Source organism: Zootoca vivipara, chromosome 2 (genome assembly GCF_963506605.1).
Source record: "Zootoca vivipara chromosome 2, rZooViv1.1, whole genome shotgun sequence".
In the NCBI taxonomy this organism is placed as follows: domain Eukaryota; kingdom Metazoa; phylum Chordata; class Lepidosauria; order Squamata; family Lacertidae; genus Zootoca; species Zootoca vivipara.
In genome coordinates, this window is record NC_083277.1 from 66,211,132 (window position 1) to 66,238,773 (window position 27,642).

At 39.0% G+C, this 27,642-nt stretch overlaps 2 protein-coding genes across 4 annotated transcripts in view; one reads left to right on the forward strand and one right to left on the reverse strand.

Annotated features, from left to right (window-relative positions):
• KLHL3 (kelch like family member 3) overlaps positions 1-12,223 on the forward strand; it is a 183,169-nt gene extending 170,946 nt beyond the window's left edge. The window contains exon 16 of the transcript XR_009557143.1: positions 12,213-12,223. The gene's annotated coding sequence lies outside the window, so the exon portion shown is untranslated. The remainder of the gene's footprint in view (positions 1-12,212) is intronic.
• SPOCK1 (SPARC (osteonectin), cwcv and kazal like domains proteoglycan 1) overlaps positions 1,437-27,642 on the reverse strand; it is a 429,282-nt gene continuing 403,076 nt past the window's right edge. For 2 of the 3 annotated variants that reach the window (XM_060271660.1, XM_035105504.2), the window contains exons 8-11: positions 18,643-18,864; positions 16,518-16,580; positions 12,600-12,737; positions 1,437-9,969 (exon numbers count right to left, since the gene is read on the reverse strand). In XM_060271660.1, coding sequence (XP_060127643.1) covers positions 9,779-9,969; positions 12,600-12,737; positions 16,518-16,580; positions 18,643-18,864 — 614 coding nt within the window. In that variant the 3' untranslated portion in view covers positions 1,437-9,778. Of the gene's footprint in view, positions 9,970-10,201; positions 10,302-12,599; positions 12,738-16,517; positions 16,581-18,642; positions 18,865-27,642 lie in introns of those variants that run through there. The other variant, XM_060271661.1, reaches the window with a different exon arrangement.

Here is a 27,642-nt window from a genome sequence, read left to right on the forward strand (position 1 = left end):
TAAATATGCTTTACCTATTTTTTTTCTCTTTACATGTAGGTGAGCATGCATGTAAAATCCATTGACAACTGGATAGTTTTTGGTCAGATTGATGGCCTTCACAGAGCAATTGTTCTGTTTCTGTAGTTTTCTGTGTCAAACCTGTTCTGTATTAAATCTTTAATAAAAAAAGAAAAAGAAAGAAAACTGTTCTGTATTTCCCTGTATTATCTTTTTGTCCATGGACTTTGCAAAAAGTGAGGCTGTTGAAAATGTTGCTTGCAGAGCCCAGAGGATATCTGAATTGTTCGTTGTTAAAGCACAATGGTGGAGGTTTTTTTTAAAAAAAAGTTCAAAATTTCATTTAAGCTTTTCTTTTTAATCCTACGTTGCTCCCAAAATTCTTCAGAACTCTGCAGGCAGTGTTTTAGATAGCGTCACATTGTAAGGCCTCTTGGGAGGCCTGTAACAACCTGCAACAGGAAAAAAGCCACCATGTGAAAGATGTCAGCAAGCTTTAAAAATTTCAACCAAGAATGCACACCACTCTGGAGGATCAGGAGAACCCTCAGAGTAGCTGGCAATTGCTCCCTAGGGTTATAGACATACACTTTCCCAACTTTACTTGGATATGCTAGGGAATTGAACCTGTGAGCTTTTGCATGCAAATCATGTACTTGAGCTAGAGCCCTTTCCTCCTGCTTTGAATAACATAACATGCCTTTTATCGATCATGGTGGGTGGGTTTTACCTACTATCAATTAATTTCCAGGTGAGAGAGATTAGCTTTCTCCAGCACAGATTGCAAAGTCATTCTGTGCAGTTGTGAAATTGCAGCACCCACACCCAGAAACAAATTGCTTACTTTAGTTATACTGTTTTCATTATAAGCTAGTAATACTGCATAGGTTTTTCCTTGCAATGCTTATCTTCCTCGTGGGGGATTCTTAAAGTGGTTTTTTTTAAGGCATTAACTTCAGTCCAGCTAAAGAAAGCCTTATGTATAAGCTAGAGGGATGTGAAAACTATCAGCCCTATTTGTGGGTAGAGAAGCTGCCAGAACATTCATTATACATAGTACTGAGCTAGGTAAACTAATGGTTTGACTCGGTACAGTATAAGGGAGTTCCCCAAATCTGTTTCACCAGAGCTACATGCATGGAGCAGTTCTAGTGATGTTTGTATGCATAGTTAAATAAAGGCCAGTGTAGATATCTTCAGTTTCACAAAGTGCCAACAAATTGTAGCAGAGGTAGTAACAGGGTCTCCATCTGTCTTTCAGGTTAAGTGAGGCGTGGATTGCTATAACTTGGAGGGAAGTTTGGTCCAGATCTTGCCTATCTTTACTTCATACGACTGCATTAGCACATATTTTTCACTCCAGACAAAGTGGTGAGTTCTACTTCATTATATTCCAGAAATTTAACAAAACAGAAGTCAGACAATGGGGACTCGCAGACAAATTAAAATTTATTGAGACAGACAAAAATGCAACTACTTAGTACTACAATTCAGCATTTACAATTAACCAAGGAAATCAGCAACATGTTCACATTCCATTTAAAATCTTCATGGGGGGAAAAAAGCATTCATAATTTACTATGCTACTCTAATTAACTATGATATTGTACATTCCATCTACAGTAGGGACATAAAACTTAAACACTTAATATCTGGATCTCTCCTTACAACGCTACACATTAAACAGTAACGGACATCAGCAGCATTGAGAAAAGTATAAAAAGACCAAATACCACCTACTGTAGAAAGGGCTCTTTGATATGTATTAACAGTACAAAGCAGTCTGTGCAATAAAAGACAACTGAATGGCAGAAAGAAGAGTCTGCTGTAAAAGCCATGAAATTTCTATGAAAAAAAGAGAGTCAAATACTGGGAGTTCTGGTGGTCTGTTGCAAATAATGACCCTAGATTTAGTGGACACAATCCGGCCAAATTTAATGAGTTCCCATTGATTTTAGTGGGAGAAAATTAACCACATGCTTAACAATGCCATTAACTAACATCAGTGTGACTTAGAACACCAGCCAGCCAAAGTTAAGATGTTTATGTCATTTGCTACCTGGAGAAAATGGTATGAAGTTTCTAATATTAAAGTATTGACTAGCAGATTGTGTTACTTCTTGTACGACTGTTGAATGTGAAGTACCGTTACATATTAACATAAACTCATAGGCAACAATTCAACACAGAGGTGCAGGTTTGATCCTATGTATGTTTAAATCAATGCAACATATTCTAGTGTGCATAGAATTGCCCCTTAGCTATCTTTTAACTCCACTGAAATCAGTGGGTTTATCTCACCTAATTCTGTGCTGGATTGCGGACACAATGTAGTTTTAAATCAGGTGTGAAAGAATGCAAAGCACAATGGAGGCTAGAAGTGAACAGATGTTACCTTTTGTGAAATCTGTAAAAAGAACACACTGAAGCGCAGTACAAAAACCCAACAAGGCTCCAAAATATTTATTTTTTTTGTAAAGTATCATGAGAAAAGAATAGGATACATCCCTCAAAGCTTACTTCCTTGAAAGTCATTTAAATACAGGGAATGATTGGCTTGAAAACTGCCGAGTAGCCTTGTTCTTTTTGGTGTTGGAGGCTTTTTTTTTCATTGCTCATAACTTTTTGGAAGGTCAGTAATTTGAAGGAAATGCAGTATTTTAGCTTCCAATGGAATCAGAAATTAAGTCAAGCTGTAGGCAAGTTAAAAGCTTTAGATTATCATAAGGGAGAAATAGAATAGGTAATTCTGCTGTGGGATAGAAGAGCCTGTGGCTCTACTGTATACTGCATTAAAGGCCTTATTTCTTTAACATTTTAATGATCTGGAGTATCACTTTTTTTCTTGAGGCATGCTGTGAAATGGGGTGGAGAGAAAGTGAGAAGAACTCTGAAACATGAATACATAATGATACTTGCACCAACCATGTTGACTCTTGTATTAATTATGAACAAATATGGGCCAAGAATTTGACAAAGATAACCAGTGTTGTTGATATTCTGGTTTACAGGTTTTTAAAATAATTCCATTGAATTATCAAGATTTGTTTTCAAATCAACCTTTTTGTTATATTGGCATTTCCAGAAAACCAACAGGCATAATTATGGCGAGGGTTGTTTGTTTTCTTTGGGAGAACTGATATTGGATGCACCCTCCCTGCCATTGCAGAAACTTCCATGATACTTGCTCCACTGATGTTACTGATCCGTAGGGCTGAAAAGGGTGTGTGCTAGAGGTGAATTGGAGCTGCGCTGGGGGAAAATTAAGGGACGTTACGATCTGAAGAATACATAGATTTCCACGAAGCCTGACATGCCCCTGAATCATGGATAGTTGTGAGACCTGTCCCTTTTCAGTGGGCTGTGAAGAACTGTAAATGATTCAGCATGTATTCAAATAAGTACTCAAGGCATTTAGTAATCCTTGAAAAGATACTGGATTGACTCCAACAGATGTTCACTTGCACAATAGGATTTCAACTTTTGCTCCTTCCATTCTATAGTCACCTCCTGTTGTTGTTATTTTTTAAATTTGTATTCTGCCCTATACCTGTAGATCTCAGGGTGGTTCACAGCATAAAATCATACGCACCTCCATCTCCCTTTGGAGCAGATTTTGGGGGAGCATGGGTGTGGGAGGAGAGGAAGGGGAAGTCTTGCTGCTTCTACAACATTGGATTACACTGTTGTGATTAATGTATGCTGAATTGCAGACTGACTGGATGCTTTGTTGAGCTAACAAAGTAAGTTTATTGCATGGTGATTGACTGAAAAAACAACAACACTATTTTGAGTTGTAGTTTGCAAAAATGGTCAAAACCATCCACCCTAACATAAAGAATGAAGATGCTGTTCTAAATGATGTTTCTGATGTGTAGAAATATGCAACCATTTGCTTGGCATTGATTTTAGGAGTCTTTTTCAATAAGCACTTGAGCTTTTCCACTTACGTTGTGCAAAGCTCTCAGCCTAACTTATCAGATGAAGGCAAATATCATGCAAGAGTATACAGCATGAGCTGACTATGGCCACATTCTGTAATCAAATGCACATATTGAATGCCACTGATTTAGATGAAGTAAATCTCTGCTCTGATCCATAATGTATTAGATTATGTTACATTTGGTTTCTTATGACCCTTCTCACTGGTGGAAAAGTAAACCCTTTGAATTCACATTTTATATTACTAATATTGAGAAGTGGAAATGCATACTTCACCAGAAGTAGTAAGGATGAACCATGGTATGTATTCCACAGTTCAAGCACCAGTTGGTAATGATATGGCATGCCTAATTCATGTTCCCAAATAATGTTAAGGTGAGAGCCACATCTGCACTTGAGTTTTTAACATTTTATTTTTGGTTCAGCAGTGCAAGCTACTGAACTGGGGAAGGATTAAGGAAGCTGGGGTTGCCAAACTGAAAGTGAACATCCTCCCCCATGTTAACCACCTTTTCTACTTTCCTTTAAACTAGATTCCTGCATTACTTTTAAACAGTGACTAATACAAATGTATATTGAAAAACAATATTCCCCCAGCCTCTGAGCTCAAATAGATATGCTGTGCCTTGTTTTCTGTTCAGATAAACGTCAAGAACATCTTGAAGTAACATTAAGGTTATTCATGTTTGGATAGGAGAGCATAGCCCTTCATAAATGTGCATAGCTATTTAATTTTACTGCTTTTGCTGTGAGGGAACTGGTGAATCTGATGAGCTTGGGAGAGATATATGCTGGGTGGAATTCCCATCGTTCCCAACCATTGGCCATGCTGGCTAGGGTTGATGGGAGATAGAGTCCAGCAACAGCTGGAGGGGGGGCACTACATTGGCTACCTCTGTGCTTCACAGTGTCTTGCAAATTTGGCATTGGCTTTTCTGTGTGCTTTTTACTTTCTCATGCTCCATCATTATGTATACTGTACATGTAATGACATCCAAAAAAGGTGGAAGCTGGATTCTATGCATGGGTCACCTTTGCTGGCTGCAATATATACTCTGACTAGAATTAAAAGGATCAAGTCAGTTGATATGAAAATTCATGCAGTCTTTGCAGTTTAGTATGTGGAGCTGCCACTAAGTTTAGTAGCTAATTGTATGTAGCTTACTGATCTTAAAAAAAATATGATTTAAATGAAACAGAGATGGAAAGCTGCACTTCCCGAGACAAATCCACAATAAGGCTGGGTCCAGACTGTTGTTGATTGAGCCTGCTGCTGACTCATACCACTGTATCAAAATTATATATACTATTGTATAAAAAAGCCTATTGTACCCTGTTTCTCATATTTTAAGACATACCCATAAAATAAGCCATAGCAGGATTTTTAAGCATTCAAGGAATATAAGCCATACCCCGAAAATAAGACATAGTGATAGGCGCAGCAGCAATGCCGGCTGCGGCAGGAAGAGGAGGAAAAAAATAAGACATCCCTTGAAAATCAGCCATAGTGTTTTTTTTGAGGAAAAAATAAATATAAGACGTGTCTTATAATATGAGAAACACGGTATGTTCTTGCTATATGGCATAGCAGAAATTAATCATTATATTTTATCTGGTAGAGGTTAAAGCCATTAGAAGTTATAAACAAAGTAATTTTCATGGAGGTGAGGACAGGAGACCTATTAATGTCTTGGTAAGCCAATATTGTAGGTACATTTATTATTTCTCCCCCGGAAAATGTAATGAGAAATGAATGACAGCATTTATCCTGTGTCTTGATAGAGAACTCAAGAGAATCTGTCGTGGCTTTGGATTGTGTTAGTTCTGCACTGTTGCAGAATGGAACAAAAAAGCTTGTGCGACTTGCTTGGTAGCTTTGCCATCTTTTCCTAGTTCCTGAATCTTACATGGGCAACGGGGGGGACAAATGGTTCAACAGACGGTGAAGCTGAGGCATCATGAAATAGATGACACTGCAACTTTTCATTGCCTCTGAAGGCACCACTTCATTCTGCTTCTCTGGCATTGCTCTAGTATTTTGCTAAGGGCTTTACTACAAAGGATTCATTTTTCCTTCAAATGCTATTGAGAATCTGACAAAATTGTAGGGTGCTGCTTCTTCAGGTTTTCCACCTTTAGTTACAATAATAAATGGAAGTTTTGTCCTTCACCCTTTTCTGATTTTAATATTTTCTCTCCAGACAAACAGGAAATCAAATAGCTAGAATTTTAGAGAATGATTATAGTCTGCAGACAAAACTGAGTTTGATTCATCTTTAACAGCTTATTTTTAAATGTACTAACTCTCAGGAAGATTATTGAATCTAAGGACATTGCCCGTTTTCACTTTTGTTAATGAATTCTATAGCAATAAGTATGAAGTAATCGGTATTATCATGGGTTTGCTTGGGAGGGGGGAATTGCTGGGAAAGAATTTGAAATGATTCTTAAAAGAAAAAACAACACACTTTGTGTTGGTTAATTTTTATACATACAAACCCCATATAAACAAAAGCCATAGTGTTTAAGACAATGAGCCCAGCAATTAAGCATTTGTGCTAAAGAAGCAACATTAGAGGAGACAGGGATTATGGGGTTTTGTGTGTGTTTATGTGTAATGAGATGAATTACATCATTAATACCACAACTGACTTTAAGATTTAATCTGCAGGGTTGTTTTGTTTACTCACATAAATAAAATGTCCCTGCTCCAGAAATTAAACTTCTACTGTATCCTGTTGAAATCAGTAGGTTAGGTATGGTATGGCTAAAGTCTTTTTTTATTGATTTCAATAGGACTTGGCTATGATTTGGAGCTGAAGAAGGCAGATCAGTTGGGAAAGACCCATGTGAGTGGCCTCACCCGTGTGGTTTCAATATTTACACACACACCAGCAATGATGGACTTCACCAGAAAGCAGCTGCATTCAAGCTTCTCTGTGTGCGTAGCAAGAACAAAGGCTAAATTGAAACTTTATCGTAAGTATATAAAAGATAATAGCACTTCTCTGCAAACACAGTGAATTTGACTTCTGCAGGTTTTATTAAATTAAGTAGGTAAGCAGTATGGTGAAAATTATAGCTATGTTGCAGCTTCTGATTGGACATTATTACAGTAGATGACTTTTATTGTATACTAGTCCAGCCAGTGTCCAAAAACAGCTTAATAGTGCACCCCACAAAACCCATATTCTTAAAACATTTAGTGGTTAACATCACTTTTATGTGGAAGAAAGCCCCATTAATCTCATGTAACTTACTTTCAAGTGTGAGCTCTGGATAACAATGTCATTAGCTGATACTCTGAGGTCCTTTGTGAACCTGGTAACTCACAGGAGTGGAGTGGTTGTATACCAGCAGCTGCCCCCTACCCCTTAGTGTGTTGTAGATGGCCTATTAAGGATAGCTACATGGCTTTACTTGGAGATGGGCAAAGTTGAGGAAGAGCAGAGCATCCACAGTCCCCTTGCCTATGTCCTTTTATAATAGCAAGGAATGGACAGTGCATTCCTCGACGAGGATTGGGATAGAGGTCAACTGGCAATTAGGGCAGAGCCCAATGGCTTCATTCACCAGGCATTGGATCCTACCTTAAGCACAACAGCACAGGACACAATTTGCATCACTATGGCTAAAGAAGACAGAAAGGCCAAAGCAATTGTGTGGATTTTCTTCAGTGGAACTACAGAGTTTTTAAGTGTGTATGATGTACATTTCTGGATTGTAGCAGTGGCATTTTTAAAAGTCAAAGGACAACCAGCTTATTTAATTACTGGAATCCATTGAGCTCAGGGTTTCAGGCTAAGGCTGTATATCTGGGAGGTAACTTCTCAGCTGGATATTATCGTAATTTCACAAAGCCAGTGAATTTAGGCTGCACTTGTTGGGAATATTAAAACAAACTTAAATGCAATATTAACATAATGACATTTGGCATTACTATTTTTGAAGGGTCCATTAACAAACCAGACCTTGTGTTAAAATGAATTGTTAAAAAACAGCAACCCCAGACTTCAGCACACCAGAAGCAAAAGGCATAAACAAACAAGAGTATCACACACAGCAAACAATAGTCTGAGGATAGATGCCATTGTGCAGCCGCCTGAAAACTGTATAGAAATTCACACTAAAAAATTAGCACTTTCTCACAGAAATATAAGCTTTCTTTAAGTGTACAGGCCATGTTCATTTCTGGTATAACAGCACTATAATTGCCCTGATCAACAAAAGTGGTATGGTCCTTAGTGTTTGCAGAATTTAAGACCTATCTGGCATTTATTTCCTTCCATTTAATGAGAAAAAGATGGGGCTTGTTATAAATCTATCTTTCCCCTCCCAACCAATCATAGATGCTCATCATGTTTTGTCCTTGCATGGACAGCTAACATAATAAAAGGTCTGCAATGGCAAATTCATTTCCCCACACTGAATGGCAATGGGGAACAATGAGATGCTGCTATGGAGATATAAGTATGTGGAATATTTTAATTACATTTTCTGCTGGTTCATATGTGTACGTATTACATGTCATATTAACCAGAAACGCAACTGCCTAAAGATGTTTTCTTTTTTAAAACTGAGCAAATATCAACAATTTAAAATAAAGGGAAGACAGCTTATTACTCTGATGGTTAGTGCCTCTGACAGCTTCAGCACTTCCAAATGAGGATTCATTTAGAGTAAATGAAGAAAAAGTGTTTTCAGCAAAACCAGTGGTATGCTATCCAGGAAGCAGAGGCAGCTTGCATAGCATTAGTGCAAACTTGATCAAAGCAAAATCCAAGACTTGCAAGCCTGCAAAAAACGATTGTAAAGAAATGCCTTTGCAAAGCATTCCTTTTTCGCATGTTTTGAAAGGCCATTCCAGGCTTGTTTCGTTTGCTAAAAGTTGCGTGCATATACTATACCAATCATCAAGATCATGATGCTTAACTTAAAGTGAACTAATTTTGGTAAATGGTCATCTGAGATCTTATCCTGCACTACTGGTGCGGGGGAGAACTTTCATTGAGTTCTGCTAAAATAAGACAGTGGTTCTGCCAACCATGTTAAAGAAAAATGAGGAGGAACTAAAATGCAATTATTTCTGACTTAAAGCCAGTGGCTGAACAAACCAGACTGTTAAGGCGATTTTGATATTTTCAAACAAGTTCCAGATGGTGACACAGAAAAAACCCCAAACCTACCTGCTTTTAACATTAAAGTAGCAAAACCACAGTAGTAACAACAAATGGCACAATTAAAAAAGATCAAGTAATTGAAAACTTCAGTTCTGGTAACATCAGAGGAGCCCAGTGCTTGGATGTGCTGACCCTCTTGCTATGTTCCATATTCCATTTTTATAAAAGACGCATGTGAGCAGATTAAGCTATGAAAGTCACCATGTCAGTGAAATAGAACAATGCTTACAATTATGCCAGAAAATAGCTAGTCAGGTGGGAAAGCTGTCTTCCAAATTAAACACAGTGTACTAAATTAAATTGAGTGGAGAGATAATTGCTTCCATCCAGCAGTTTGCTGGCTAAAAGAGCTCCAATGGACATGAGTGTGCCAAGTCCCACATGTGCAAGGAGCTCCCACATGTGAAAGGTCTTCCCATTTCACTTCAATGTCAGGTTCAGCTCTGCATGCTCATCTCCATTGTGCTTGTGGAGTCATGCCCAGCAGTAAAGTGAAAGGGAAGCTCAATTGTAAGGGATACCTGTGTGCATATTGGAATGCCCAAACGGGTTTAGATTGAGCTCCATATGCAATGCCTGATGTCTCAGTTACCATTGCAGAGATACGAAATGACTTGTGATATTGTGCAAAACATGAGTCCTCAGAGTTATGGGAACTACCATATATAGCCAATTTCATCCTCCTTGTCGTCATCTTCGTCTTCATCATCATCATTAGCTGCTCTTACATGGATCTTCTGTTTCCCTTCTTGGTCCTTTTTTGCTGCTTCATGTTCCTCTTCCAGATCATCCAATAATATCACTGATCCACCACTCCCGAAATCCCCTGAGGTTTCTTGCTCCTCTTCTGCAACCAGGAAGAATTCACAGTTTTACTTTAAGCCCAATTTTCTATCAAAACATGTCAATGTTCTTATTATTTAAACTACTTAATTAATCCCTCCCCCTAACATGTCTGCTTTTTAAAATATAAGATAACTAAATAAATAGTAATACATTTTTACACAGTAAAGTGCTCAAAGTAATATACAGTCTTCTACTACACCCACAAAAGCACATGTTTTCAGGAGGAAGCAATAGCTGAAGACAGAACCTTACATCTCTAAATTGTTGGTTCAAATCCATTCCAGGTCAATGGTGACTGAAAGACACCACCATCTGATGAGTGTTCGAAGAGATCTGAAATGAGTTGGTGGTCTCAGTAAATTGCGTACCTCATAAAAACCTCACCACAAACATCACCAAGTGATATCTTTCTTTCTGTCCTGATATTGTCCAGAAAAAGTTGGAATGTAAATTGGCCTAGAAAATCTCATAGTGCCAGGCGTGGTCCTGCCAGCTGAGACAAATAAGGGGTTATATTTGAAAAGGTCCATTTCTATTGCCTCAAAATAACCAGGCTGATTTGCTTGTCACTTTACTTGTTCATTTAACTCTGTGTTTTGAAGTTTTTTGTTTACCTTTATTGGTATAAGTTTAAACAATAAAATCATACAAAGTCATCCAAATGCATTAATAATCCAAACACATACAATATATAAAAGGCTTGGTGTTGCTAATAGGTGACAATAAATGTTCTTTCTGGGCAGTCAGAGGCAATTAAGTGGCAAATTTTCATGTGCAATTTTGTCTTAAGTCGTAATGAGGCTATTAAAACTGACACCTTGCTATTCTGATGTCATTATATACTCCTGTGAGTCTACTAGATTACTGTTTTTTTCAAATTTGGTAGATCCTAGGCATTCAAACACTGGGTTCCCTGGTGCTCCCACCACTGCTAATTTCCTCCTGCATTGTGAACCTGTAGAGGTGTGCTCAGTATGCTATGGAGCACATGAGCACCTTTGCAGGTCTGGCCCTGTGCTCTGCCAAACTGAAAGTGTGCCTCTGTAATAAGCCCCAGAATTCTTTGCAGTACAAAGGAGTCTCATGGCAGATACACATATATCCCTTCTCTTGTAGACAATTCCCTCCCATCAGATGTCAAAGAGAAAAACAGCTACCAGATTTTTAGAAGACATCTGAAGGCAGCCCTGTTTAGGGAGGCTTTTAATGTTTAATAGATTATTTTATTTCATTTTTCTGTTGGAAGCCGCTCAGAGTGGCTGGGGAAACCCAGCCAGATGGGCGGGGTATAAATAATATATTATTATTATTGTTGTTTAGTCGTTCAGTCGTGTCCGACTCTTCGTGACCCCATGGACCAGAGTACGCCAGGCACTCCTGTCTTCCACTGCCTCCCACAGTTTGGTCAAACTCATGTTCGTAGCTTCGAGAACACTGTCCAACCATCTCATCCTCTGTTGTCCCCTTACTACTACTACTACTACCTTTCTTTTCTCTAGCATTTTTGGGAAGGAAGAGCACACCACTAGAATTATTTTCAGTGCTTGAATTCTGAAGATGAAATGTCATGCCTGGAACTTTTATTTATAGGAACTTCAGGGCTTCAAATAAGACTATAGCTATCAAAATTAGGGCTATCGAAACTGGATGAATCTGCCCATTTCCACTCCATGTCAATTCCATGTTTCCATTAATTCTATTTTATCCTGCTTCTGCAATAGTCTGTAGGGTTTTTTTAATTGTACAAAAATCCATATTCATATTTAAATATGCATTTTATCTCAATGTACACATTTCTAAAGAAACTTACCTAAAAATATGCATTTTAAAAATACATTTCGGTTGTTTTGAGCTGAAAACAGCATTGCAAAATTCAGAGAACTGCGAAATCTGAAATCTTATTACATTATGACCTGTGTATTAGTTCTCCTGGAGGTACAAATTCGGTCAGTTCACTTAAAAATGCAGACCAAATGTAATTCTCCTCCATCCCTACATGTTTGTAGGACTTGGCTTTTAAAAGTTTCAAAAAGACATTTTTCTTATGCCAAGGTGTTTCATTATAAACTCATTTTCTCCACTAGAAGAGCTGTAGCGATTGCAATCTACTACACACATTTATATTATGTGTACATGTGCTCCTTGTGGGGTAATTTCAGCAGCAATTGTTTGTTCAGATTAAACCTCCATGGGAAAAATGCAATCTATATCACAGATAAGTCTTTCTTTCAAAAGGCACCCCAGATGAACAGGACTCCTTAACTTTGTGCTTTCTGTTGCAAGGAGCAACATGTTGATTTTAAAAAATTGGATTTTTAAATGATCAGCCTGCAATAACTTCCTAACCAGAATATTTTTTTAGCAGTGCAAACTACTGCAGTTTGTAAGCTGGCAAGAAAAAAAATCAAATGCTTTTGCCAATTTCGTATTGTCACACTTATTCAGGAAGAGACCTTACTTGTATGAGCACATTTGTATTATAAATATGAAGGCCTGAAGATTCTTGTCATGATGGCTAATAGGTTTCTCTTTTTGCCATTCTGTAGACTCATAGTCAGGCTTGCAGCAGCAGGCAAGGGCTCTCACAACACTCATTCTTATTTTATCTGAGAAAAGCATGCTATTACTCACCACAGCTAACAGTCCCTTGCTTCCTTGAGCCGGCTATCTCATTTCCATACTTATCAACACACCAACATTGCCCAGTACTTCCATGACACTGAGTTGCTTTGTAATATCCTTCTTCATTGCACCGTGGAATGAAAGTTCCTAGAGACAGCAAATGGTGCCCTTGTCAATAATACAAATACTTGTAATTGTAGAGCTAAGCAGGAAGATAAACTTGCATTTGTCTGGCCCTGACGTTCAAGGAGGGCTTTCTTTGACTGTTTTCACAGCAGGTTGAAATGGTCAGGCATACTGTTTCTCTCTCTCTCTCTCTCTCTCTCTGCCCCCCCCATCAGTTCTTTTGTCAGTAAGGTTCTTCCACACAAATAGCATTTAGAAGAGATTGTGAGGGTGCAAAAGGGCTGCAATTCAAATTGTTATCTTGAAATAAAGAAGAAGAAAAAACCCTAAAGTGCCTTCATTTTATAAGAAGTGCCATGACAACAACTGGCTCCATGTATCATTGTGGCTCTTCGTTCCTCTCTCATGAAAGCTGATATTTCTGCCATCAGCTTCAACGGATTCAGTGCAAATGTACTTGCATAAATTTAAAACAAACCACTTCTACATGAAGATTAGTTAGATGAATATTGAGCATGGGTTTTATATAGCAGTTTCCATCCTCTACTGTTTGCTTCTGTTACAGGCACAGACTTTTACTGGGTCTGGCTATATCAGAGAAAATACCTAGCACCTTTGTTAGAGAGATACTACTTGATTTACTACTCAAAATAAATAAAAGGCTTCCTTCACCAGTTCTGTAGATCAACGCATCTCTGCAATGTGCACATGTAATGTCAAAAGGGCTATTTTCATTTCACATGGATGAGGAAATGAATGAAAATGCATTCCTCAACTGCTATGCTGTTACTTGTATAATAAATAAATAAATAAATAAATAAATAAATAAATAAATAAATGTAATTCTCCATATCTGTCTTTTATACCTCAGAAGTCAATGGATTTTCCATCTCAACCTCTTCAGTTATTCAATGGGATGCACAATTTAAAAAAAAACCCAAACTTTTGAAATATCTAAACATTAATCTTTCTGTATTTTAACCTAAATTTTATGGGTGGTAGTAGTAGTGGAAATAATATATTTTAATCTTTGTCTGTTAAAGTAACTGGCCTAAAATATTTAATGAAAGAAACCATAAGCATGAATAGAAGATAAGCATCTGTGATTACAAAATGGTATCCAGAGCCTAATAGAGATGGAATATTTAGCCGCCTCTTGTTTTTGGTTTACTGCCGCTGTACCACTGATGGGGCTGCCCTGAAATGCCCTCATCCAATTGGTACATCGTTTGCAAGTAGCCCAATTTTGTGGGAGAAGAAGAAACCATTCATATTACGCCAGGACCAGGAGAAAGTTGTGCTTGGGATTTTTGATGTGGTAGCTCTCTTTTCCCCCTTTTCACTTCATACTGCTTCATTTGGAGCAGTAACAGATGCAGCAGAATACTGGCTATCATTTCCCCTAGCTCACATCTTTGAAATTATGCTAGCCAAATTGTTTTGCATTTAGCCCCTCCTGAAACCGCCCCCCCCCCCCATTCAGCCAAAGTTGCTTTAACAAACATTGCTGCAATAAGGGTTTTTCAGATGCATGCACAACTTATTTCTTTTTATAATATCTTCAGTTTGTTACAAACCATCTTTACTACTGCAACTTAGGTGACATGAACCCTGCTGAATTCATTTCCAGAATTCCTTGGACATACAGATCTTTGTTACCTAACTTTCGTCTTACACCTGTGAGCTTCTAATCCTCCCTAATCCTGCTAGTCAAGAATCTCTTCCCCTCTTGGTCCCAATTGGCTGCTGCTGCTTATTCCCTATATGGCATAGCTTCAGCCCAGGTTACAGTAGACGACCTTGCTATCCTTTGTTGCTGTTAGAATCTGCTGTCCAGTCTTTCCTTGTCTCCTTACAGCACAAGATCCTTCTCTCTCTTTAACTAAACCCGTGTAGTACAGACAAGAGGACAAAAATAATGCTGAGGACTAGAAATGTAGCACAGGCATCAACTACAGTTACCTAACAATTCAGCTGGCTGGGCCAAGCACTATTAACTTGATGGGATTCAATCTGACAGAAGAATTGGGAGGATCAGGCTGGCCAAAGTAGACTGGGTTATGCAACATAAGAGATTAATGTTGCTAGAGTGCCAATTAGTGTGAAATTGTAAATCTCCATCATGCTAATCTACACATTGCATGAAAATCTGTCCATTGTGACTTAGCAAATGAAATGAATCTATGCCCAGCCACTGCCCTGTCATTAGTTATTTCCTGCCCATAGTAACCCATGGGACTATGAGATACTGGGCCTCAGCTATACACGTGGAATTAGGACGCTCCTAGAATATTACAGTACCTGTGACTTTGAATGAGCCTTATTTTAGGCATTCTATATATACTGTAAGTAGCATATATATGGCAGGTGCCATTATTCTGTTCTGACAGGTTTTGGGACTCACAGGGGGGCAGGTTGAAGCAAGTCAACACAGAAGCTCAAATAAAGGTATCCAGCTCCCACAAGCCCTGCTTTCTGGGCCTATCTGAGGCGTTATCTAGGCTGGCATTAACAGCAATTGGCCCACCTTTCTGAGGAGTTGGCTGTGGTGATTTAAAGGGACCTTGTCTGATTTTGCAGGTGCTGACCTGCACTGTGGAAGGAATAGGTTTAAGGAATTTGGAAGAGCTACATCCTCAGGTCAGGATGGCCCAAGGGAAGGGGATGAGTGTCTTAGCAAAAATTATTTCCTCCTCATTGTTATCTTCCTCATGGTAGTGTGAGGGGCCAAGGTGCAGGAGTCATGACAGCTATAACTGCAGTTCATTTAGGTACCACATCATGCATGCATTAGTTACTCGTCTACCAATTTGTTGCAAATGACTATTAAGAAAGTTTGCCCCTGGGCTATATGGATGAATCAATTTGATCTCATGAATAATGGGAGTGCCTTATGGGCTTAATGTAGCTCCCTAGTAACAGCAATGGAATACCTTTCTACACTATTTTCATTGTTAAGTCTTGTTTTGTGGGAAGAATACTTTCAGATAAGGAAGCAGGAACACTTGAAGGGAGGGGGAACTTGCCCTGCCACGGTGTGTTGCCTCACCTTCAATAAGAATCCCCAGGCAAAGTATATTTGTGCAGATACGTCAAGGCATTAAAAAGTACAAATGCTGCCTCTTCACACATATCCTGTGTCTCATAATGATTTTTCTTTACTTTTCTACTTGCATGGTTTTCAATTTATGTATGCATTTCAGTATTGCTGCTTTAGAATGATGTTTGTATTAATTTCACTGTGCGTTATTGGAAGTATTATTTGATTTCAATTATGAATTATTTAATGTGGAAGAGAAATGCACTGAAATCCACAGATTTAAGCCCATAGTGTCCAAAGCTTTTAGTATTATACACCTACAGTTTAACAGATGGATTCTTCAACTTCCAAATGGCATTATGTGCTCAACATACGAAAATTACCTTAATATGTGTATCATTACAGCACATTTAAAAGTTCAATTTATATTTTAGGGGAGGGGAAGATCCAATAAGCCTATTTCTTACATTGGATTTGTCAAACAATAAAGAAATAAATCTACACTCAACCTATGTGCTGTGTCAATTTAATGGAACTGATTTGAGATTTCAGTAGAAAGACAGTCTCTGTTCTGCATAATGTTACCTAGTATGCAAAGTCATGGAACACATTTAGCGCAGGCTGATGTTCTGTTATTTATATGAGTTCCTGAAGTGGCACAAGCACACAGTTGGGACCCTATTACAGCATGTAACGTCACAGTAATAACAGAAGCTTTAATTAGCAGCTTAAATGAGTGAGTGGCAAGTAACTGAACTTACCCATCAGGCTCTTCCCCTTGCCCAGCTTTTGAATTCTGTTCATCTCATTCTGGCAAGGGAGACCTAAAACAAAATACATGAGAGTAGTTTCCAGATGGTAAGGGACAGATTCTCTAATGATTAGCTTTGCAATTGACAGGCAGTGGTAGTCTATTGCACACCTGGGAATGAATGAACCACATATGCTTGTACTGTACTGCAGAACAAATGTATGCCATTAGATTTACTAATTAAAAAATTCACAACATGCTTTGCTTTAAAAGTGTGTTTGGGGGCCATTTTGGTTGTTAAGACAGTTTTTCCTTTCCTTCACCAGCCTGATCCAAAGCTAGGATGCTAATTTACTGCTTGCTAAAAGACTAATTTTCACCTTATAAGCAATGACATAAGCAATAAGCTAATACCAATAGAACAAATTTTGAGATTGAAAACCATGATCATAGTCTAGATTTCCTAGGGCACACATGGGGCACTCGGCTCCTCAGCCAATGGAACAAGGAGGTCAACATGTGAAAGGAACCTCATAGGCATTTTTTAGCCACCGAGTAGGAGGCCATGAACCTAATCTAGACTCCAGGGCCTATATATGGAAAAGAGGACACAGAGACTTTTGCGTGTTTAAATGAATGACACGTACATGACGCCACCAACTTCAACTTCACACCCACAAGGGATAGAAGAGCAGGAAGACCGAGACCTTGCTACACTGTGTGTAAAATGTATACCGGATATAAAAATGGAGGATCTCTATTCCTCTCAACAGGTCCAAAGATAGATATGGAGGAGGCATGAGAGTGCCTGAAAGAGTGCATTTAAAAATACAAGATGTTTGCAGCCTTCACATAAATTCATGAACTCACAAAATTTTAATGACAGTTAAGCCCACTTAATTGAATAGCTTCTGTTATGTACAATCATGGGTTGCTCTGGTAAGTAATAGAGGAGGAAGGAAGCTTGGGTCTAAGGAAGATGTTTAAAGGAAGCAACAACAAAAATTGTGGGCAAATAATAAAATGGGAAAGATAAGAATGACAAGGGGAGAGAATTACATGGAAAAAGCAAACTAAAGGATGCCAGGATTAGAAAGAAATTTATTCTAAAAGGAAAACTAAAAAGTTGGGAAAGAAAAGAAGAATGAACAAATTATAAGTGAAAAGAGAGAAACAGAAAAAGAGAAGCAAGAAAAAACAGGAACCTAAGAGGAAAGTAAACGTCAAAGAACTTTTCTTTCTAGGCAGTGAGGACTGTCTGGCTGATATTGCTAAAAATAACAAAACAAGTTCTCCCCTTGTTCTCATTATCTCATAAAAATGGAATTAAACAGAAACTGCACGAAGAAAAGAGAAAAACGCATCCGTAGACAAAGTTATGTTTTGGGAGGGAATAAATGGGAAGGGCAATCCTTATGCATAAACCATAGCAAAGTACGTAATAGGAAATTAATCATAGAATAATGACTAACCCTCCAGTCATCCACTTGGGGAAGAGCCTAGAAGGGTTTAAAGAAGATAAGGTGATGGCAGCAACTGGATCTGCTTCTAACCTACTTCTAATTTATCTTGAAAGGGCGGAGAGCAGTGTAAGCCATGGTAATGAATTTTGGATTCATTACCTAAACTTACAAAAAAACTTATAAAAAACTTATGTATTTTGGATCCATGGGAACTAAACTGGTCTGGAGAAGTAGGGACTAAGGAAGTTGCAGTGGCCAAGTTCTGTAAATATGGAAGAAGAAACTTGCTTCCTGGTGTGTTCAGTAACCAGGTGCTAATCACTAGGTTCAACGTTTTAAGTGTCAGTGTCTATTTGATGCTAGGATTTTCACAACCAGGATTTTCTAGCTGTCTAATGCCACTCAACTGAATGCCACTCAATACATAACAATTAAGTGGAGTGGTAATAATATCAGTGTTGTTTACCGTATGAAAATCAAGTATGTCTCATTTAATCAATTGAAAACTATGCCAACTTTATTAGGAATGAGGTATGTTGATGTGCCTTATACAAATCCTAATAAAGCATTTGCCTTTTAATATTACATGGGAGCTAGTTTTCCTGTATAAATATTTTAGTATCAACATGCAATCACAGAGTCAATTTTCTAGTACAAAATTTAGTAACTTACCTCCAGGCTTCTGAAAGCAGTAGCACCATTCGTTGTTTGAAAGCTTTCCATCTTTGAAGGAGTCACAGGAGTTGAAGAGCGGTTTAATGCATGGCTCATATTTATCAAGATAAATGGCATTGATCTCTGAGTGATCGAGGAGAAGGTCATAGTTCATATCCAGTTTGTTGAACATCCAGCCCAACGAATCCTTGCAGATTGGTAATATGCTAGTGTCAAATCCTGTAAAGGCAGGAGCAAACAACCTAGACTGAGCTAAAACATACAGATTTCTCTTGAAAACAAGAAGCTCTGCTAATTGACTCTGTTTTCAGTCTTGCAGATAACTAGGGCAAAATTGATTTCAGATTAACCTTTCCTTCTTGACTTGTAAGAAAATGGAACATGATGATCCCAATTCAGAACGAAGTGTGAATGAAATGGATGGGCTAAAGAGAAAGCAGGGTAAGCCTTAGAGATGGATAATACTCTGAGTCATAGCCATTCATTATCGTTTCACAAATGTGAATGAAAAGGCAAGGTAAGTGGTTCACAGTTCATTGAAGCCTTTTCCCCTGTTCAAAATTCAATTTTGCCTTCTCTGTTCATTTGCACATTTATTTATCCTGCACATATTATCCTGCTTTTCAGCCAAAACCTAGTCCCAAAGCTACTCACAGCAATTATATTAATGTACATGGCAAAGTGCTGCACATGTGCAGGGCAGGGGGAATATATAGCAAGGTCTGGGAGCCCCCCCCCTTAAAAAGAAGCAGCACTGTAATGGCTTGGGAGTAGACATTTGCTTCATTCTCAAATTTCCTAGAATCAGAGAACAGAAAACATCATGAAAGATACCCATTTTTCTCCACTAGATTTCTTAATAGTCTCCTCTCACATTCCTTAAACTGATAAAATTCTTTCTGTAAATGTTTCTTCTCTGCAATACACTCTTCTTAATGCTGCATTCTGCATGTTAACAACTAGCTCTCCAAACCCATTTTGATGGAAGTGATCAGCTGGTCTGCATGTATTTTATGGCAAAGCTTTTTTTTCTTTTTCTTTTAAACAGCTTGCAGCGTCTGATTCAGGAAAACAATTACAGGACATTTTCTTTCTCCAAGAACCCTGGCATCTCTGCTTGTAATCCTGGAAACCCACCTCCAACTCATAGTGTGAAGCAACTTTTTTCTTTTGGATGCACCACTCACAGCTCATCGTGCTATAGCTTCTCCCAGAGTTAAGCAAGACACATAATTTGTCAAAGATTTGTTTGCAATGCTCAGAAAGTCAAGTTTGTATACCCAGTGCCTTCTATTTCCCCTTCTGAGACATATTTTTAGCACCTAGTTCTGACTTGATGGTGGCAAATAGTACATTGGTTACCACATATTACAACCAATCCATTGAATAACTTGTCTTCTCTTTTTGAACAGCTGTCATTTCTTGATGGTGCATAAAAGGAAGATTTCCCCATTATATGAGTTTCTTCATAACTGGGGGGTGGGGGTGGGAGGGTGGCATGGAAACCTCTTAGACGGAACTGTCATGAAAGCCTAGAGTAGAACTCTATCTGCTATTTTAAGTGGAGGATCAGAAAGGCACCACACTGGGAATAAAGCTCTTTAGGTGTAACTCCAGTGGAGGGTTCTCTGTGACACTGAAGAATCATCAGAGGTGTTCAGGTAATATAAACATTAATGCTCTTTTATTACATGCTACTTCAAAAAGATAAACCAATTGCCCTCCAAGCTAAAGACAACTGAGACGGGGGCCTGAGAGCAAGTGTCTGAGATTTCCAGTACCTTGCTTTGTAGAGATGGGCTTTTCTGTCTTTCACATATTTTAGATCATTGCCATAATTATTATTGTTATTCATTATTCATTTCCTTGGTTGACTCTGAGTTCCCAGAGTGAAATTAAGTACTTATGATCCTGGTGATCACAAATTATTATGGCTTGCCGCTCAGAAGGTCGGCGGTTCAAATCCCCGCGATGGGGTGAGCTCCTGTTGCTTGATCCCGGCTTCTGCCAACTTAGCAGTTTGAAAGCACGTCAAAGTGCAAGTAGATAAATACCTTCCCTTACAGCGGGAAGGTAAACGGCGTTTCCGTGTGCTGCTCTGGTTTGCCAGAAGTGGCTTTGTCATTCTGGCCACATGACCTGGAAGCTGTACGCCGGCTCCCTCGGCCAATAACACGAGATGAGCGCCACAACCCCAGAGTCAGTCACGACTGGACCTAATGGTCAGGGGTCCCTTTACCTTCATGATACTTTTATTTTGGAAGAAACTGGAAAGTGTTGAATGGAGGCTAAGTGATCACGGTCTCCTCTTACACTAGTACAGGGTACAATTGATACCTGAGGAATGAGGCTTCATAGAATCATATGAATTGTAGAGTTGGAAGGGATCCCGAGGGTCATCAAGTCCAACCCCCTGCAATGCAGGACTCATCCATGACAGATGGCCATCCAAGCTCTGCTTAAAAACCTCCAAGGGGGTTGGTTCCACTGTTGAACAGCTCTTACCACCAGAGAGTTCTTCCAGATGTTTAGTCAGAATCTCTTTTCTTGTAACTTGAAGCCATTGGTTGGGGTCTTACTCTCCGGAGCAGGAGAAAACAAGCTTGCTCCATCTTCCAGGTGAGGTGACAGCCCTTTAGATATTTGAAGAATATCTATCTATCTATCTATCTATCTATCTATCTATCTATCTATCTATCTATCTATAGCACTGTAGCACTGCAGCCTACAGAATATCACAGGGTAGTGACCCAAAAAAGGGCATTTTCTACCATTATTCCTGCATAGGGATGCTCTTTCCTGTTTTTACACCTTTTTATAACAACAGTTTACTGGTTTCCAGTTTCTGTGATACAGTTTCATTGTTTTTATGTTGTATTTTTAGATATCACTTGGAGGTGTTTAGATATTAAGCATTTTAGAAATGCCTTTAATTCAGATAATAAAGAGATAATAGAGAGCAGAAGAGAGCTCCGAGTGCATCCCTCAGCAGCAGGGTGACCTTGGTTTTTCATCTGAAATGATCAGCATGCATGACAACCAAATCCAAATGCTAGTTTATCCATCCACCCTCATGTTTCAAGGGAACAGTGGCAACAAATTTGTGTTACCCATTCAGTGATTGTTCCTTTAAAGAAACAAGCAAAGAAATACTTTCTAAAGGGGAGGGAGGAGTTTTCTTGTTGCACCCAGCAGGGGAGGGGTGGACACCAATTAGGACCATGTACCACTGGCTTCTCCTATAAAGTCGTAGAACTGTGTTTTAAAAAATGCTGCAGAAAAGTAGCTACCGGTACATTCATATAAACGTAGTGAAGGTGCTTCTAGGTAAACTCTACAGCTTTATACCTGTTACGTCTGGCGTTTCCCATAACAGCGGCAGAAGCTTTGCTACTAATCACATTATTGCAGTATGTAATCTCAATGCAAGCACTTAACTGAATTACACAGTAATTAATATAGATACAATGACTGCATTATGATGCACTTGTAAGGGCCAAATGTGAAAACCAGAAGATGTTAATTGTACTTGCCTAAGATTTATTTTAGTATAATTATTTTTCAAATGTTTTTCTATCAAGACTTCTACTAAAAAATGCTCATGTGCTAATTGAATATGCAGGCATTTAAAGAAGTCTTATGAAAAGATTAGCTAGCTAGTTATTGCTGTTTAAAAGGTTAAAGCAAGGAAGTGAGGGATCAAAGCCTTTCAAGTATATTGTGTATATGGTGCTGAGATGTGGCAGCAAGTTTCTATTTCCACTTTAAACTGCCTTTGAATAAAAGTTGCTTTGATTGAATCACTACTTGACATGCCTATGTCAACAATCAAGTCCAAGATTGCCAAGTCTTATGTGCGCTTTCTTGTCTCTTTCTAGACAAGTAAAACTTTAAGGGGGAAAATGCATTTTATCTGAGGCATGCATTTATTCAAAGCAGTGACTTTCAAGAAACTACAGAAAAATCATCACACCAATCTATTACCTTTTCTTAGACATCTGATACGTCACTCTCAGCCTAATCTACCTCACAGGTTTGCTGTGGATAAAATGGGGAGAACTGTGTATGCTACCTTGAGCTCTTTTGAGGAGCAGTGGAATACAAATGTAATAAAATCAAAATCAAAATAATAGAATTGTAGAGTTGGAAGGGACCCCAAGGGTCATCTAGTCCAACCTCCTGCAATGCAGGAATCTCAGCTAAAGCATCCAAGGCAGATGACCAGTCAACTTCTGCTTAAATGAATATATGTAACTCCAAGGTGTGAATAATATATATAATAGGAAATCTATTGTGCTTGACATTGTCCTGAACTAAGATAATGGAAAACACCTCACCAAAACTACCACACTATAAAAGTCTTGCTAGAGTGGTCTCTTACTCAGACTGCTTTTATCACAAGCAGCACGGCACTGTTCCACCTCAGGGATAAAAACCCAGCCCAAATCCTGCTCCAGCTCCTAAATACTGACATGTACATAATGAATTAACTGTAATTCTGAATTTTACGCCTGTAGCTTTACATTTTCAGTATAATACAGTGGTCAAAAGAAACATTGGACGTAACCCAGCCAAGCTCCCCATTGATTTCAGTGAGAGAGCTGAGCACCTGCCTTTTGTTAGTTGCTCCTCTTTTGCAGGGAATGGAATATCTATTTACGTAAATCTAAATCATAGTGCTGCAGGGATACTCAGTGAAGAATATCTTTTAAAGGGCATGCTACTGTTAGCACAGATCCCTCTGACATCACTGGTGTAATAATCATAAAAAAGTTTGCTCAAATGATGGGTCATGACAAAGAACACGATTTGATAAACAAGATACAGGCTGTCAAAATGCATACAGTCACATACACATTAATGAAGTATATGTAAAAGGAGAAACCCTTATACATATTGATATATTTCCTTTCCATGGCAGTGCTCAGCCAGTTTTCAGAAGTGTAGGATGTACAAGAAAAGTGGGGTAAAGACGACAACAGTGCTGAATGTTAGGTTTCTTTATATGTGTTGGGAAGCTTAATATATTTCTTTCACTCAAAAAATGATGTCGACTTTCTGTTCTCTACTCCTCTCCTACAATGTCGGGTGGAAGTAAGCGAGAAACCTATTCAACGCTACAGCTCAAACACGCCTGCATCAAGAAAAAGCTTTGTCTTTTTCACTTTTCCCCTCCATCCCACTGCCTCAAATAATAAGGCCAAAGATCAAAAGTCTCACTAGCTTTTTAGGTCATTCAAGTATCTCGATATCTTTGCAGGCAATTCTAGAAAGGTTATTAATTAGTGCCTGTTGGGAAGGGGATTCTTTGGACTCAAAACACCTGCTCAACCAAAAGTGGGCTTAAAGTCATTACATGCAACATTGTCTTGGACAGCTGGTAACAAGAGACACCAGCTTCCAATCACTTCAGATTCTGGAACAGATTCAAATAAGTGACCTATTTCTAAAAGGCTTCTTACTGTCTCAAAACCTTTTCACCTACACATTTCACACATAAAAATAAACAGAAAATTGTACACTGAAACATTGGGCACAATGCACTATTTAGACAGAAGCAGACTTAATGAAAATACAATCTATAATAAATAGTTTTGGAATAGCCTGATTCAATATAGAAAACGATACACATAAATTTGTGGGTACAGACCATAGTTCAGCGGAGCTTCTGATGACACACCAGTTTAGTTGAATCTGTGTACTGATTGTACACATCTGAACTAGAATAACTACAGATCTAATCTTAAAAAATGTGCAAATTATGGGTTCTCTTAAATGAATGATATATATATATGGATGTTTTAACTTAGATGGAAACAACTATTTAGTAGGAAAAAACTAAGGATAAGAACACTTGCATTCTCTATGCCTTACTGTAACAATTGTGTATGCTGCATTATTGTTTGCAGGTAAAATAAAATATCAGTTTATATATATTGGGGCTTTGTGTTTGTGCTGGACTAGTGGAATGAACAAACCAAAAGGAAGACAAAAAGGCAAATCTGGATAATTTTTTTTCTAAGAAAGCTATGCAATGCTCTACACTTGCTTATATGCCATGTGAATGCTTTATCTTGTATACATGTAGGTGGATCCGTGGGTTCCATCCCTAAGACTTAATTAATTTCTAATTTCTAAGATTGGGCTGTTGCAGATAAATTAGCTGCATCTTCAATCCTAACTATACTTTTTAGGGCATTAAACCCACTGAACACAGTGTGGGACTTACTTTCAAGAAAACACACATAGGCTTCCACTGCACAGAATGACTAGTTTCCAGTGACATTTAAAACTAAAACAAAAACCTCACTTTAGAAAAGATACTAATTGCAACTGGTGCTCTGAATAAATTTGTTTCTGTTGCTTGCAAATAAGAAAGGAAAGAGCTTTGCCTAAAATGGACAGCGAATGATATTATAGTAGATAAAACTTAAAACTGTGCCACTACTTCCATTTCACGATAGAATAGGAAGAATATAATCGTTACTTTTTGCCTGCAGGTGAACTTGATCCACTCGGTTTTCGTTAACTTACAGCAGCATCCTATCAAAATTCAGCACACACAAAAATTCAGTGGAACACCTTCTCCAGATGCGGTGTATCCAGAGAATTAGCCATCATTTCCAATCATTTGGAAGTTGCTTTAAAACCACAGAGAAATACTCAAAATAGATTGCAATGAAAAAAGCATGTGCTTCTTATGGCTCCATAAGCATAAGCTCATGTCAATGAAGTGATCACATGTCGGGAGAGGAAAATATAAGCAGAATGGTGAAAGGCTGGAGATTCATGAGCACTGGAAACTTATGCCTGGTTCACACAAACAGCACTGGACTGGGTAAGTCCAGTCTGCCCAAGTTCAGACTGCAGACAAAGAAATCATACAGCTGAATTTGTCCCTGGGGGTGGGCCCTCTGCATATATAAATTGGTAGACCAAGGAAAAGATTTATCCACCAATGTGCTCTCAATATCTAGTTTTTTTTTGTGAGCAGGGAGTTTTTATATTAAGGATCATTCAATTCTGTTATTCTGCCACAAGCAGTTTGACGCGGTACAGTCCACAAACATGGAGTCTGCACTTTGTATTTACTGGGCTCTTGGGTGGGATTATTCAAGGGGCCTGGGCTATCCAAAAGAACATCTTTAGTGTCCTCTTGGTTTTCATGAAGGATTAAAAATGCAAAATAAAAAAATTCCTTCAGTAGCACCTTAAAGACCAACTAAGTTTATATTTTGGTATGAGCTTTCGTGTGCATGCACACTTCTTCAGATACCAATAATACATTTGCATCTGCCATCCCTCCTATGCTGCAGTGAGAAGAAGTGTGTATGCACTATCTGAAGAAGTGTGCATGCACACGAAAGCTCATACCAAAATATAAACTTAGTTGGTCTTTAAGGTGCTACTGAAGGAATTTTTTTATTTTGCTTCGACTCAGACCAACACGGCTACCTACCTGTGATTAAAAATGCAGTTTGTCCTTTTAAATAATTAACATAAATGGTAGGGAAAGCCAGATCTAGTTACACACCAATAGCTTCTACTCAGGATTGCTGTTCCATGAACACTTAAGCCTGCCTACAGTCTGCACCCTCCCTCCCTAAATACTCATTAACCTAAGAAAAAAAGACACTTTCACACAGAAAAGGTCTTGCAGTTTCTTGCTCAGAGACAGGCAGTTGCATGCTTAATAATAAATGGATAAAAAAGCATTCTGTTAAAATTATGTTTCCAATCTAGTGCCTGTCGTGGGAATATTTGTAGCACACAAAGCCTGCTGTGAATTTTTAACCTACAGATTGAAAAATTGCCCAAGTTTGACAAATTCTGTTGAGAGCAGGTGGGAGGCTGCTGACATTTCACTTAGTTTCAGCAAACTCTACCGCCCCTCACTAGAGGGAAGGAGTAACAGGACTGACAGAAAGCCCCTCCCCCCCCCGCTCCCTGCCTACTGCATGCTGTCAGTCACTGCAATGCCAGCAGGGCAGCAGAAGGCCTGTTCCTCTTCCACAAAGCCTTGACACAGCACCTGCTAGATGCAAGATTCTGTGGGCCCTCAGGCAAGAGACTGTACTTAGCCCCCTTATGCACCCTTCCTCCACAGAACCAGCACATTTTTAAATCACAGCACTCATTTATTAGACAAATTCATTTGGGGAGGGGAGGCTATTAATTTCTACAAGTCTTGATGCTTCTGTAAGCTCTGAAATTCACTCCCTGCAGTGGTATGTCTCACACCTTCCCTAAACAGCTTTCTGTGAACATAGAAGACCCAGAACTTTATCATAGCCTTGAGGAATGTTTTCAGGACCCACCCTGTTCTTGCGGCTGTATTTTCTTTAACTGTTTTTAATTTCTGAATTTTAAATTGTTAAGACCTGTTGAAGGGTGGGTAGGAAGCTAGCAAGCTACTACTTATTGGTGGACAATAACAGGCAAGGTCTGTCCCCCTTGCTCCCCCAGTCCTGCTTGTGTGTTCCCCATATGCCTTTCGTTGACTACTGTAGGAAACAGGCCATTAGGCCTTTGTCTGACATCCAGCAGGAGTCACAGCCATTGCTCTACCCCAGAGGTCGGCAACCTAAGGCCCATGGGCCGGAAGCGGCCCATGAGGGTCACTTAACTGGCCCATGAACCGCCGCTGAACCGAGCCGCCTGCTTGGCGAGTCCCTGCATGCTGCGCTAAACCGGTGCAGCGCAGTGCGGGGACTCTCTTCCGCGGCTCCAGAAATCGTTTCTGCACATGCCCAGAAACTGGAAATTGTGTCTGCGCATGTTCACGGTGCCGGGAATTGCTTCTGTGCATACCCAGATGCCGAAAATCGCTTCTGCACAGGTGCGATTTTCGGCATCTGGGCATGCGCAAAAGCGATTTCCGGCGCCGCGGACATGCACAAAAGTGATTTCCGGCGCTGTGGACATGCACAGGCACAATTTCCGGTGGAGGATCTCCACGGGAGTGATCCGGCCCATGCCTGGTAAGCCTTGCTGACC